Genomic DNA, 15,386 nt, shown 5'->3' on the forward strand with positions numbered 1-15,386 from the left:
ACGTTTATTATATATAACTGTATTACTACACATTTTGTTTATTAATTAATCTGTACCGAATAACTGAACTATGCACTCTGGTAGTACTTCATCCATAAGTGGTAAAACAGCACCGATATGGATATCAAAGTGATATCGAGCTCTGTGTGTACATAAATATTTTTATACGAAGATCCCGAATTGCAAATGAAGTAAACAGTTGGCATAGAAGTGTTCCTAATAATAGCATTTGCTGAATTCGTAAAAATTATGTTAGAAAAAATATAAAAAGTAGAAGCATTCGAACATTTAGTTGCAAAGAGATGTGCAAAAATAGAAATGTAAGCGGAGGAATATTATACCTCAATATGCCTCTGTTATTTCGTCACCCGAATAAACTGTGTACAAACAATTAATTGAGAAAGTGCAACATAGATTCTTGAGATTTACGTTCTATAAACTTAATATATCTATAAATATTGAAAATCAAAATAATCCGGACAATTCAAGAAATAACAATTACTCGGTTAAACAAATTCCTCGAGTGAAGACTATGTTTTTGTGTGCTTAGTTATATTTTATTTAAATGTCCTTAGTTACAACGTAACGTATCGTTTGGACAGACAGCAGCAATATTACATATTTTGGAAACGAAACAATTCCAATCTATATTCATGTAAACTTTTTTCTCTTACATCGAATGCCTCTGTATATTTAAAACAAGAAACAACCTTATACATACACATATGCTAACTCCATAATGGTAAAATATAATACTTTTCTTAAACTCTTATTGATATTTTACAAGAAATATTCCATTACACGAGCGAGTTACAGAATAACCGAAATATTCTTAGATTAATCGTAAATACTCGTATTTATATAGTACCGATGATGGCTGCTCTTCAGTGTGAATCTCTCTGTGTACACATACTCGTATTGCATAATTACCCGAGTATGTATAAAACATTGCAGCACTCGATAGCAAAAAAAAAAATGGAAAAAATAAAAAAAACAATCATCGTTAAAATTCCAATAAGATAAACATTACTAATCGTTACTTGAACGTTCCTCGGAGAAACGATATAAACCGTTTCGGGCTTCGTTAAATAAAATTCTCAATATCTCGTTGTGTTGTCTCAGACACGGTCTAAATGTTCAGAGTTCCAAGCCTTTTTCATGTATCTAGACATCTACGAATTTATTATACGTTCTCGCCTCAAGTGGTAAATTTAACAAAACTTCAGACGCCCGCAGATCGCTATTGCAATTACTTAATCAGCTGAGACGGGGGCGTGAAAATGGTTCCCGGTGCGCGTGCACTCACGACGATCAAAGACGACGAACGAAAGAACAAGACGAGGTTGCGGCAAACCGCCGATGAAAGAAACGCGAGAAACTTTTCGACGCTCGATCGACTAGAAATATCGATAAGCATTGGTAGCGTTCCCCGCTGACACTCTTCTTGATTCATACTATGGATCAGTAGTCGCTTGTACTTCAAGGAGCGTAAACGTTCGGTTCTGTAACGCGTTCATCGGTGGATCAAATCGCCGGGACTCGACCACGGTTAATCGTAAAAGTACGCTAAACGATCGTTCAATTTTACTTAAATTCGATCGCGTTTGAATTTCGATTCCTCTTTTGAACTTTCCACCGTAATCACCGAGTTTCGTGTGTACTGTTAAAATAATAATTCACCGCATTTCATCGACAACGGAATTCGTACAAGTTTACCCGTGGACGACGACGGTCGGCTGAGATTTATTGAATAAAACATGATAGATCGTTCGGATGGCGAAGAAAAGATGGAAAAGGAGAGCGTAGTCACCGAACAACAACTGGTAGACGAGAAATTCAGTGAAAGTGATCAACAGGAGAAATGCAGTAGGTGTTAGAATTAGCATTGAACTCTTGTTAATATTGTCTGTAAAAAAGGGAGATTTTTATTGACATCGTTCGTAAGAAGGCATTACAGACGATATCAAAAGCAAATAAAAGAAGAGATTTTAAACTTTCGAGTGTTTAAAATATTTTCACGTCGGACGATACCGAACACTTGACAACGCGGAGAGTAAGTTGTTCTTCTCGAATAATTATTAAATTTGTCCGCAGAAATGGGATTCAACGAATTAAATGAAATCAAACTGCGGAATCTAATTAACAACGAGCTGCAGGAAGAAATGCAGGTACGAAATGATTGATAGCATCGAATTCTATTGTTCCAAATATTAAAGTGGTAATATTTCCGTTACAATTAGTTTACATTGTAACGCCAAACGACCTTCAGTTGTCTTAGTGAAATTTGAAAATATGTTACAACAACCACATTGTTTCTTATAATTCGGTAATTAATTGTACCATTCGCATGCACGAAGTAGCCGTTAACAATATTGGAATAATTAATTAATTCGTGAAGACAAGGTATTGATTCAATTATGAATTATAAAATAAAGTTAAGTAATTTTGATCAAACCTTACATAACTACATTATCATTTCGAATGTCAAATTTTATCAAATTGAAGACGACTCCAATTAATTGGAAAACAAAAAAGTGATTAAAGGAAGGAAAAATTATAAATTATTTTATACATACGAATACTACCGAATGTTTTACACTCAAATTGTACGATAATGGACAAATTGTCAAACTATAACCCTTATTGGTTTCTGAAGTCAAATAGAAAATATTATTCAATTGTTATTTTACAGAAAATAAAACATATCAGTTTGGAGGTTCTCAATAATCAAGTGACCGATTTGATAATGAAGATATTGTCAAAAAATAACGAAATTACGCTCCACGATTTGAAGAATTTTACCGAATCAGAAAAATATTGCAATAGAAGGTATTCACACTGTCACTTTTAAATCACTCATATTATGCACTAATATTCTAATACTATTTCCCATTGTTACATTCAGAACTAAAATTACTGATGCAAACATTTAATACTAATTTCGTTTTATTATTATTTATCTCACTTTCCAAAAAATATGTTACTAATATGAATTTTCAAACAATATATTTTGCCATAGTGTGCAGTTATGATAAATTCAGAGGAAATCTATTTCATTGATTTTAATAATTATTTGTTTTTGTAGAAAACTTACTCGATACAAGTTTTTTAGTTTTATTGTTTACCATATATGAAAATATAAGTAAAACTTTACGAATCAGTGTGTCGTACGAACCATCATTTCAAACAAAGCTACTTTGAAGATCATTCGAGTACGCGTACACTTAAGTAACTGCTTAGATCCGGTTTAACGAATAATCTACCTACAGCGATTTATTCTGTTTGTGTACATGATAAAATCTTATACTTCGATCCAATATTCCAAATCGAGAAAAAAATTGAGGACTTAAACGTCTAAAAGATTATTGGGCATCTTCTTCAACTTTGCTCTCTCATAACTTTACACAAATCATATGCAAACATAACTGACATTCACTGACCGAGTGAAATACACGTGTAATTGATCGGTATTCACATTATTTACACGAAACCGATATCTCTAACGAGAAAATTTTATTCTCCAGTTTTAACACAATTTTTCTAAATTTCTTTATTCACAACGGTAACACCATTTCAACCAAACTATATTCCTATCTTAACTGGTCTTTGTTTAATTGGTAATACAGTTTTGACAACGAGGACATAATTCTTACTTAATTACAATACATTAATGTACACCAACTATTCATTTCTGCTAGTAATTTCAGTTATTTATAATAACAAATATTATTTTTTCACAGAAAACCTACAAGAGATAACAGTCTGCCCATTAAACAATTCCTCAAGAGGAATTCCTTATTGACCGATCTTTACGAAATCAAACATATTCGTACGATCTATAATCTCCTCGTATCGACTTTGATACTTCTGTTGATACACACTGCCGTATACGATATCCGAAGCACAGGATTGTAAGTACACCAGCACCGAACTTGCACTCGTTTGTGTACTCTTTGTACCGAGCAATCTACAACCTGTTCTAAGATAAGTGACCTTTCAAATAGCGCTTAAACTAGTCATCCTATGAAATAATAGCAAAGGGAAAATTTTATCTACAATGCACGTAAAGTTTAATGGAATAAGAATGATTTGTTAATCGAGTGATGATTTGTGTACATTTAATGTCCATATGAGTAATAATGAATTTAATTATCTCTTCTATTGTGTATAATACATGAGAGCCGTACACCATTCATCCAACATACTTATAAAAAGTACGTAAACTTAGGGACCATTCATGTTTTACGTCTTAATTGTTTATCAAAAATGTAGATTGAAACGAAATATTTTAATGGAGTTAAAATACCATTGTTCGATTAATTTCATGTCCCAAAATTGTATAAAAATCGATGAGAAACTAACTGTAAGATTTTCTTCCTAGATAAAAAAAATACGAAAATAACGGTATACGACGAAGTTATGATACGTGTCACGCAACAACACGTACAATGAGCATCTTCTTTAATTGCAAGCTATTTGTCAAGAAACTTTGAAACCGCTTCGTTTACCGTAGCTTCGTTCGAACAATATAGGGTCGTACATCAATGAATTAAAAAAGTATGGCATTCTATTTAAAAAAAACAAGTTCACCTTCAAATTGTCTCAAAAATAGAGGGAAAAAGTATAGGCTAAATTTTCCACCTAACTCTATTTTATAAGTTCGTAAAAAACGCTACCTCAAATGTCATTTATTCTAGAGCACCTTGTACCGATAATTTTGTAGTCTAATCTTTTTTAAATTAATATGTACAGTAAAAGTAAATATGGTAATTAATGTAAAACTGGTTTATTATTCTAGACCTAATCTTGCTATCGGCACGATACGACGTGGTTTTGGCAAATTTCCAGTAGTATTTTACGTCTGGTGCCTCATGAAAGGTTCAGCACTAGGAGTCTACCCAGCCTTTTGTTACTGGGCTAATTGTCGTGTCCAATGGCCATCGAAATGTAATTCCATCGAAATTTAATTCACTCCTGTATCGTCTAAAAATTTTAACGCGTAATCGTAACTAATTTACTTTTGCAGCATTAAAGATAAAACTTTGGGATTACTCGTGGCTAGCAGGCATCATTTTCTTTTACACTATGTTCTTCATACTTCCCGCAAGAGCCGTCATCAATGAAGACTTGCCAGTAGCGTCCAGCTTAATTATACTTATGGAACAAGTATGCCTCTTGTTACAAATACTATTGACTAAATAATAATTATAAATCAAATAAATAACTTTCAGTATTTAATCATAAACAACAGATAGATCAAGAGAGAGATTTCGAATGAGTAACAATACAGAACGGTCCATTGAAAATAGATCACCTTAAAACCAGCTCTAGTAATGCTACGAAAGGAATCTATTAGGAAAAGATAAATGATTTCAAGAGGTAAACACGATATAAGAAAAAATTCGATACCAAGATCAATGTTTTCAAAATTATTGACGTTGTTAATTTTAAAATCACACAACGATATGTTGCACAGAATGTTACTTCTTTCTCGAATTATAGAGATGTTACATTTCAAAAATTTTAATGGATAGTAATTTCATTTCAAGTTTTTAGTTTCGTCTCCATCTAGAAGTAAGAAAATGCAGAAAAATTTGTGCTACACGATCTTTTTCGTTTGCACTGCCAAACTGTTACTTATTTTCCACTTGACAAAATCCATTAATGTTGATACGATAATAATGAAAATCTGTAAAGCATTTCAAATACAACGTACTATCATTGAATGAGCAATGATAAATAAAGCTTATGTCGATAATTTAAACTGAAATATCTCGATAACTAACGGAAAAAATATAAGGGTATCTAAGGTCGTTGCACTCTCCTTGATCTCATCTGTCTGTGAATGATAAATAAAACGCGCCACCTTAATTTAAAAATATCCTGATGATCATCGTATCTTTGAGAAAAATCCAATGGAAGATATTGACACAATTCGTTTCTAGTAACTACCCTATATATGATTTGCAAATTTATTATTACGATCAAAGAGTGTACCGTTTTGCATGTTGTTTAGGTCCGATTGGTGATGAAAATACATGCTTTCACGAGACACACGGCAACAAGATTCCTGTCGTACAAGCCTCATTCAGACACGCCGGCACCAATACTTCCAGATTCTTCGAAATTTCTTTATTTCATGTTCGCTCCAACTTTAATCTACCAGGACAACTATCCTAGGTGAATCGTTTATTTAACATTATTACATAACATAATGAACACTTACAAAGATCGTTAAAATTAATATTAAATCGATCTTTTGCTCTCAAAGTATAATAAATTTACGATAGAAAATTTTAGTAACAGGTTTAAACAAAAGATTTTCGAGATATATTTATGTCCATATTTGTTTCTCTTCTGATAAATTTCTTTTTCTGCCAATGGAAGAATTGTCATTGTATAGAGAATAAGATACTCAATTTAATTACCTAAAACAGTTTTCTTCGTAAGAATAAAATAATTTCTGAAGCATTTTTCATTCTTCTACCTGTAAAGGAAAGATAACATTGTTATTGTAATTAAATAACACATGTATATTTTTATAGGGCAAACAAAATTCGATGGAACATAGTTTTCATCAATTTCGCCGAGGTAGTGACCATCATCTTTTTCTTGGCAATTGTATACGAGCGAATATTAGAACCAACTTACAAAAATTTCGGAATACAACCAATAGAACCTGGAATGCTAGCCCTGAATATCCTCAGCTCAATATTGCCTGGAATCCTTTTATTTGTCTGCGGGTTTTACCTTCTTCTACACTCTTGGTTGAACGCCTGCGCCGAATTATTGCGATTTGCCGACAAAATGTTTTATAAAGTGAGTCGATCATTAACATTTATAACATATTCGTAAAAATAGATAAAATCACTCTTTTGCTGCTTCATCGCTTCCAATAACCTGATTCATCGTTTGAAAGTAAACGGTGTTTCGACATTTCTTTATCGTTACTTCGAGCTTAATCATATACGTCACGTGCACGATATATAACAAAATTGAACAAAACTATACGAGAAATACCCGTGGAACGTGTGACGAATGTTCCATAGGGTGAGTCATTGAAAGCGTTACAAAGAATCATTTCCACAGGATTTCATCACCATTACTTTCAATTGGAGCCACTCGAGTGATCCTGGGAAAAGCGAGACAAGAAAATCTTCTCTCGAATATTCGAGATTGTCTCGTCTCGAATTTTGAGATTTTCGTATATTCCGGAATCTCGAATGGCTCCGCTTTCAATCCATCGGTATAACATCCCTAAGATCCGAGAATTTCGTTGACATTCTATACTGACGAAATGCCAATGAATTCGTATCGTTCTTTAAATTGTAGGACTGGTGGAATTCGAATTGCTACAGCACTTACTATCGTACCTGGAATATCGTGGTCCACGATTGGCTGTACACGTACATTTACAAGGACATGTACGAGATCGTGACACCGGGAAACAAGAACTTGTCAGTCTTCATGGTGTTCGCGATTTCAGCGATCTGCCACGAGTACCTCCTGTGCTTGACGTTCCGGTTCTTCTATCCGGTGTTGATGCTACTCTTCGGTGGTCTGGGACTCACTATGTTGTACCTACTAAAATCGGCCGGGAACGTCTTCATATGGTTCTCCTTGAGCTTGGGCAATGGAGTATTAGTCAGTTTGTATTGCATGGAATATTTCGCGAGAGTAAACTGTCCTCCTATTCGCGACGATATCTTTGATTTCGTAATACCAAGAAGCTGGATGTATATTTTCAATTGAGCGGTCAATGGTATCGTGTCACTGCTAGATGTGAATCCGTGTAACCTTTGACCCAAATGTAGAACACGGGGTTTAATAAAAGGTACATAAATGTCACGATGACTGGAACGGAAAAATTCGACTAGTATTACAACCCGATAGCTACAAAATAGGAAGGATATTATGATGTCTTTAAAAATATTGAAGATCAAAATGAAAAAATATACCAATTAAACATTTATTTAATTTTCATCTTCAATATTTGTAAAGATAACGGTAAAAATTGATATGTCTTTTCATTGTCATCCTCAATATTTATAAAGACGATTCATCTTCAATAATTATAAATTCCATTAAAAAGTTTAGGTAGTATATATATTTTCATATATCGTATTTAATTCATTCATGATACTCATTTTTATAAGTTAGTTCCGTGTAAAACATCAACGTGATATTGTACTAGGCATGAATAAATAGATACTTGAAGTAGTAAAATAAACAATTGTTAACCATCTGTTTTCTTCTTCTATATTTCCTCCCATTTTCCGTTTCCTTTCGGTAATTTATAATTAGTTAAAATCGAAGAAACGCGGATGACCGCTTCCCAAGAGACATAATTTTTATTATCAAGGCTTACATATTTATCTCATGGATTCGGCGTGTTTCGAAGACACTCGTCGTCAATAAAGATAATTATATACTTTATAATCGTATGTATATAGATCTTTTCTCTATACAGGTCAATGCTTATATGTACATAGATGCACTAATACAGTTATACATTTATACACGGGTTTTCTTCATAAATTTGTATTTCTCGCATGTGTCATAAGGAAATAACGTATTCCGTGCACTGCATATAACTGTTCGAAATTTCACGCGATATCGTTTTATCTTTCGAACTTCGGTATTCTAGTACTCCAGATTATTCTTCTAAGGGAACTTACGCGTCCTAGTTCGTAAGCCGAAACAAACTTCATAATCACGAAATCGCACGCAAATTTTACAAAATAACATTACGTTAAAAAATATGAACATTTTGTAAAGTATCTTAAAATAGTACACAATGCAAGGTTTAATACTTTGCCTGCAAAATGTATATGGAGTGTCCTTCCTCAGGCGGCAGAAAACAGAGGAAATCGGTAATAACAGATTCAAACTTTCAAGACTAACAAACGAACCACACGAAGTGTTACGCATCGATTTTAATAAAACTTCGTAAATAAATATAGCACCGAAAAATATTTCATTCGTATTCGACCGTTCGTTACGACACTCGATACTTCACGACACATTAAACAATAAAGATCATGATTTGCCTGCTGATTCGACAACTGTATAAGATGAGAGTATGAGAGTTTTGTTTCAAGAGATACTCCGGCGTAACGAGAATGGTTCTTAACTTCGCACGTGACTAAGCGATTTACAATTAGCAATTATGTTTCGAGAGGAAGCAAAAACATAGCTTTGCAATTTAGAAAAGATCCTCGAAGAAGTGGTTTGAACGTGATAGAGAAAGTGATAGGTACAAGTATCGTTTGATATTTAAAAGATGCAAAATTGTGAAAGGATGACAGGGACCGACGTCGTATTGCTGAAAAGTAGGCACTTGATACTTCGTAACATTTAGTTCTCTGACATCGACAACGGATGCTATAAATTAAAAAGAGGAATACGTAGTTGTAGCATTTGAACTGCGATATAATAAATCTCGCTTGCGAATAACAATGTTGCCAATTGGTCTGCAAGTGGGATAAGTAGCAATTTTTATCACGAGCCGGTGCCTTATGCAAACAAAATACATCGATTGTGAATGAAATAAAGTAAAAACAAACGAATCTCACGCTACGTATGATCGATGGTTGAAACTTCAAATTCGATGTTACATGTATATCGATATGTCAAGCACTAGTGCAAAATTGACAATTTTATATTCTTATGGTTGGACAGGTGAAATTTTCCCGATAAAAACAAGTCTAAACACGACCTCGTTTGGATTATTTTCAATTATAAATTTATTCGAATCATCTCTGAAAAACATTCAAATACATGTAATTAAAAATAGACATAGTTTCATCGAGAAAAGTTCACCAATCCGTCGACATAAATTGTTATTTTCATTAATATTATAGATCAAAGTCGATCCCGCCTATGTACCTTATCACTCTCATTTGGAACCGTAAGCCTGTGATTCTTTGTTATATAAATAGCATTTTTGCGAGTGGTGGAAAAACATTTAAAATAGAAACATTTCATGCATCACGAGCATCTAATAAATATAATACTATCGTTTCACTGTCACAATGTTCTGTACAAACGTTAAATTCAAGTTGATTACAAAACACTTCTAAAATATTTGCAGGCAATTTAATATTTTTTATATCGAATTTCATGGTGTACAAGAATGCGATGTATATAATAAAGAATCGTAACGAAAAATTGTTGAATAATTTTCTTTCTCTGCCTAAAAACAATTCCAATAAAGATGATTGGTCAATGAAAAATGAATCGATATAAAATCTTGTTTTCCCTATAAATTCAGAGTGCAAGGAAAAACAAATTCAGACGCGATCTTCTTACAAAATTTCATTAGAATTTGTGCATAATACTTCGTGTGGTCCCCTTGTAAGATAACATTATCATTTTTAACTATACTCTTCTTATTTACAGTCGATGCGTAACGTGGTTGGTGCAAATTGTAGTCGCTGAAAAAATTTCTAAGGTCTTCATCACATGCTGAATTACTAAATTAAGTCAAACGAGAAAAGGTAACACGGAAGTATATATTAAAACATCCTCGAATCAGGCGTAAAAAATGTTTCTCGCACAAAACAGGTAATACGAAAATCGAATAATTATGCTCTCAATTCTTTTCTTTTCATCTTAATACTTCGCGTTGACGCCGATGGAATCAATTCCGATATCCATCGCTGTCGCTTTTGTTTCTTTGTTACAGCACCGTTTACCAACGTAAACACTTCTTAGCTCTATGTACACAATCGTGAGTATTGAAAAATAAACCATACATTTTTTTCTCGAAAGCATCGGACAATCTTCCTTTAGAAAAATCGTACAGCCTTCGCATTGCCTGTCACTCCCCATCGAAGCAAGATATTGTCTATGATACGGTATTCCCGTTCGAAAATACACTTTTACCAATTTACACGTGGAAAGTATGTCGCGTGTCGATGATAATCATTTATTTCTGTTTCTAATATTCTTAATCGGCAACAGACATATAACTCGTTCATTTTGTTTCTATATCCCCGTGTATGCTTCCCCAGGCATCCGTTTTTCTTACTTTGGTTTAAGGTTGGAACAAATTTATCCATTAACTTCGCTAAACTTTGTTCAATCCTTAAACCAAAACATTTTTCTCCTAATTTGTACAAATACAACGCGTTCATTTTCAAACGATCAGGCTTCAATCCTCCGTAACACCGACGAACTTTCATTTATAGTTGAATCGCACATCCGAGTGAACAAAATTGTTTAACGACGTGAAACGCAATTCGATCTACACTAAAAGGAAAGATACGAGTTACCGATTTAAGTTAACGTTTATCCTCTTTGGCGAGTAATTTTCTGAAATTATCTATCGTGGACTCGAAGTAGAAAAATGTGTTAAGGATTGCAAAGGATCGAAGCTCCATCTTTGAAAACTCGTGTTACGTCTACTTGGCACTTAATAACCATTATGTCTTCTTTCTGCTACTTCATTTACATATCCATCGCGCGATTGAACATCGAAAGAAGAATCGCTCGCTTCTAACAGAATCTCGAGAGAAGTTTCAATAAGATCGATAATTTTCGATGCAATCTGTTCCCCTACGATGCTTCGATAGTTCCATGATTTTCTTTTTTTTTCTCTCTCTCTCTCTCGTCTTAACGCATTTCTCTACGCGAAACAAAAATTGTTATCGTTCGGTAAGCATAACCGCTAATCCATGTAAATTGTTCGGATTTCTCAATTTTGTACAAAGTACATTTTATACGCAGATTTATCGAAGACTATGCTCCACGTTTAGAAGTAAGTGTACGAAATAGCAGTCTGGCCTATTCCTCGCGTAAAACGTGGAACAGAAAACGAACACAAGCTTTGCAATGTCAAAGCATTCCTCCCCTTTCTTCGTTGTACATAGCCGAAGAAAAATCTTGTACGAGGAAGGACAATTGGAACGAATACAAGAACAGGAAGGTAAAGATAAAGGACTCGATAATTGCCTACTTAGTTTTCCTTCTTTTAAAGATGTTCGTCGAGCAAACTTATCCATATACACGATGTTTCCAAAACAGTATATCCCGTGTAAGTTGGAAAATTGCTGAATAAAAAATAAAATATATTTCAAGAGTAATATTCGTTTATCCCCTCGACACTGATCAATGTCGAATTTAAAATTAATTTCGTCCACCCGAAACACGTAGGAATTGCAACGTAAGGATATTATTCTTGAAATTTTTATATTTCGTACGAACAATAATCCTTCCTACGCGAAATAAAGTAATTCAGAAATATCCTATATATTAATACGATACGCCTATTTCGCAGTGTCCTTATAAATATTATCCAACATGGATTTTATCGAAAATAACTCCGTATGTACTCGTCTATATTTATTTCTCATACGTCACGATCATTTACTATCTCCCTTTGTCCCTCTCTCCCTTATAAATCTATAAACAATCGTTTTATTGCTAACCTCGAGTCCTTGTATCGCGGCGTACGAATTAATTTATAATATTAAATCACTCTGATACACAGTGACATTTAAATATCTCCGCCTCTGCAAACAGTATCTGCAAAGTGGTCATATTTTCTTTTTTTTTCTCTCTCTATCAATGGAAAAATTGAACTTACTCAAGATTCGCATACGGGGATGCAAATCACATTAGTATTCGGCAGGACATTTTAGAAGAAGTGTGAAGACTTACTAACAATGTACAGGGCGTCCCTCGGAAATCTATCAATTACTCTAACTCTCGGAAAATAGAAATGAAACGCTTATTTCGTTGAAAATACGTGGCTTGGAAGAAAAAGTGTAAAATACACTTTCAATATGAATATTGCTTTAAAATGTATAAACTTTTCTTTCGTTCAAAAATACATGTAACTATCTCTCAGACAGGATAATTCGTCAGAAACGTTGTCACTTTGTTATCTTCTTTTGCGTAGACGCTTTCAAAAATAAATCCAACGACGACAAATAGATAATCTCGAGAAAGTGGTACAGAGGAAAATAATATTTTTCGTTTTTCTTTAAGACAATATACTAAACGTTGCATCGAAATGGAACAAGCTTTTGCGCTTGGCAAAAACAAACGCATAAACTCTCGGCGCATTAGCTTTCTGTCCCTTAAATTGAAAGGAGACTGTCCATTATGGACAACTTTTATTTCCCAATTTTCCAAGAAAATTGTACAACGTACCGTACACCTTCCTTTCGCGAAAAGGAACGCGCACTTCCGCTTAAAAGAAACGCCAATGACTTCGATACCGTCGATGAAAGCGATCTCGACGAAAGTTCCCCACAGTTCTATCGACTCCTTGAAGCGATTTCCTTAAAAAATTCACTCTTCTCCGTAGCAACCCAGCGGAAGATACCAAAGCGGCTCACTTCTAACGGGGCCCACCCTGTATAAATACATATACAGAATTCACGATATTCATCTCGCTAATAAAGAATAAAGGCGTAAGAAGTCGCAACGAGATTCACACTATTCCCCGAGAGTTATATCTCGACCCGTTCTTACCAGTGTTTCGCAAAACTATTGACATCGAGAGACCGGCGCGAGATCTTGGAAACCGTCAACGATCCAAGGACAAACGCACGCGTGAGATACAAGTTTGAGAAACACTGATACGTACAGAGAGGCTACATTACTCGCGAACCAGCCATTCGGGATACCGTGTGCCCAGCGCTATGCGAATGTAACACGCGGATAAAATTCTGTCTAGAGTTTCAGTAACCTTCATTTACCCATTCCCACCAGTGCCTCGTCCATGAGCTCGTCATCGGTGATACACGGAGAGGCGGAGTGAGGCGACGGTGGAATAACCCTTGGCGAGGGTGCAGGACTTTTTACAATGTGCACACTCACGGAAGGACTCGCTGGAAAGGCAGGAGGTGGAGGTGGTGGCGTGTTTCTGCGCACCGAGGCCGCTTGGGTCATCGCCCTCTCGGGAATGCTCGTGAAGTTCAGGCTCTTGGCCACGTCTTTCGGGGTAGAAAAATCCAATAACATCTCCGCGGCCTCTTGCGATGTCGTGGCCGGTATCTCGATGCCGCCGACACTTTTCATCGTGTTCGAGGAGGCTTCCGAGGTTACCACCGCGCTCATCGAAGAGGAACTCGAGGATCCTCCGGAAGACGGTACTTGCTGTTGTTGCGGTTGTAGTTGCTGCGCTTGTTGCTGCTGCTGCTGCTGTTGCTGCTGTTGCTGTTGTTGCTGCTGCTGCTGCTGCTGCTGCTGTTGCTGCTGCTGCGATTGTTGTTGTTGTTGTTGCTGCTGCTGCTGTTGCTGCTGCTGCGATTGTTGCTGCTGCTGCTGCGATTGTTGCTGCTGCTGTTGCTGCGGTTGCTGCTGCTGCTGCTGTTGTTGTTGTTGTTGCTGCTGCTGTTGCTTCTTCTCGTCGGATTTGTACTTTGTCATAGTCGCGTCCACCGGTTTAATGCTCAAATTCAGGCTCTCCGAGCTTCCGTTCCCGGAGCTCGAAGTACTCGTACCGTTGCCGCCGGTTATGGTGCCTGTGGTCATCATAGCGGAGTACACGGGTTTACTGGTAGACTGTGCGTCAGAACTTTTAGGTAGAACGGCCATTACCGGACCACTGCCGCTGGCGTCCTCTTTGCCACCGGCCGTGGAGTTCAATGTGCTACTCAGAAACTGCGCGTTACTCCTACCTATCGACGACTCTTTGCACGAATCGCGGGATTCGTTCTCAGCCGACTGCATCGAGAGATTCGTGGGAATATCCAGATCGTGGGAGCTGCCGCTAGATAAAACGGGAAGCAAAAGACTGCTGGCACTGTCCGTACCGAGATTCATGGACATCACCGAGGCTGCACTTGTCATGGAAAGATTGTCAGGCTTTGTTTGTACGTGATCCCGTCTACCCTGGCTCGATTGATCCTCCGATGTTGTTTTAGAAGTCGTCGACGAGGTGTTTGATATTGTTTGCAGTTTTCCCTGTTCCGATGCCTGCTTCGCCGTTAAATTGTCCAGTACCTTTCCAGTATCGGGCAGCATCGAAAGTTTTTCCGATTTCTTGTCATTTGAATCCGCGTTAGCCCTAGCAGATAATTTTGGTATTTGAAATTTAGTGTCCAATTGCTTCATGAGACCCTCGACGACCAACTGCGGCGGTAAATTAGGTAAACTGGATAGATTCGACATAGAAGCATGGGCAGCCAAGAGCTTAAATGCTCTCTCGCTTTCGCTCTCCTCCCGCAGACCAGACGGGCTCGATTTTCTGGTATCACCGATACCTTTCGATGGAAATAAATTTTTATCGCTAGACTTCGACAATCGGGATTTATCACGATTCCGACTGAGATCCGTCACACCCGAACTGGTCGTCTTCGGAGAGCTCGTGGAGGACTTCGAGGACATAACGTTTTTAGACAGTAATCCACCGCTTCCGCTACCTCCGACGT

At 36.2% G+C, this 15,386-nt stretch overlaps 2 protein-coding genes across 2 annotated transcripts in view; one reads left to right on the plus strand and one right to left on the minus strand.

Moving 5' to 3' along the window:
- The first annotated feature begins 1,340 nt into the window (after positions 1 to 1,340).
- LOC143146758 (sterol O-acyltransferase 1) lies at positions 1,341 to 8,240 on the plus strand. The gene is made up of 9 exons (XM_076311364.1): positions 1,341 to 1,866; positions 2,095 to 2,168; positions 2,693 to 2,829; positions 3,741 to 3,911; positions 4,799 to 4,947; positions 5,027 to 5,166; positions 6,017 to 6,180; positions 6,546 to 6,819; positions 7,333 to 8,240. Exons 1-9 carry the CDS (start codon positions 1,758 to 1,760, stop codon positions 7,750 to 7,752), a joined length of 1,638 nt encoding a protein of 545 aa, XP_076167479.1. The 5' UTR covers positions 1,341 to 1,757; the 3' UTR covers positions 7,753 to 8,240.
- Positions 8,241 to 8,325: 85 nt separating this feature from the next.
- Positions 8,326 to 15,386, minus strand: part of Med1 (Mediator complex subunit 1) — a 12,195-nt gene continuing 5,134 nt past the window's right edge. Inside the window, exon 8 of the mRNA XM_076311363.1 lies at positions 8,326 to 15,386. This exon is cut by the window's right edge and continues 3,088 nt beyond it. Coding sequence (XP_076167478.1) covers positions 13,702 to 15,386 — 1,685 coding nt within the window. The 3' untranslated portion in view covers positions 8,326 to 13,701.

The sequence above is a fragment of the Ptiloglossa arizonensis genome, chromosome 5 (genome assembly GCF_051014685.1).
Source record: "Ptiloglossa arizonensis isolate GNS036 chromosome 5, iyPtiAriz1_principal, whole genome shotgun sequence".
Classification (NCBI taxonomy): domain Eukaryota; kingdom Metazoa; phylum Arthropoda; class Insecta; order Hymenoptera; family Colletidae; genus Ptiloglossa; species Ptiloglossa arizonensis.

Bases quoted from the DNA above. Each gene is read 5' to 3' on its own strand.
- LOC143146758 (XM_076311364.1), top strand. From the start codon at position 1,758: ATGATAGATCGTTCGGATGGCGAAGAAAAGATGGAAAAGGAGAGCGTA. The intron at 2,830-3,740 runs GTATTCACACTG...ATTTTTTCACAG, and splicing joins GAAAAATATTGCAATAGAAG to AAAACCTACAAGAGATAACA. The intron at 3,912-4,798 runs GTAAGTACACCA...TTATTATTCTAG, and splicing joins GATATCCGAAGCACAGGATT to ACCTAATCTTGCTATCGGCA.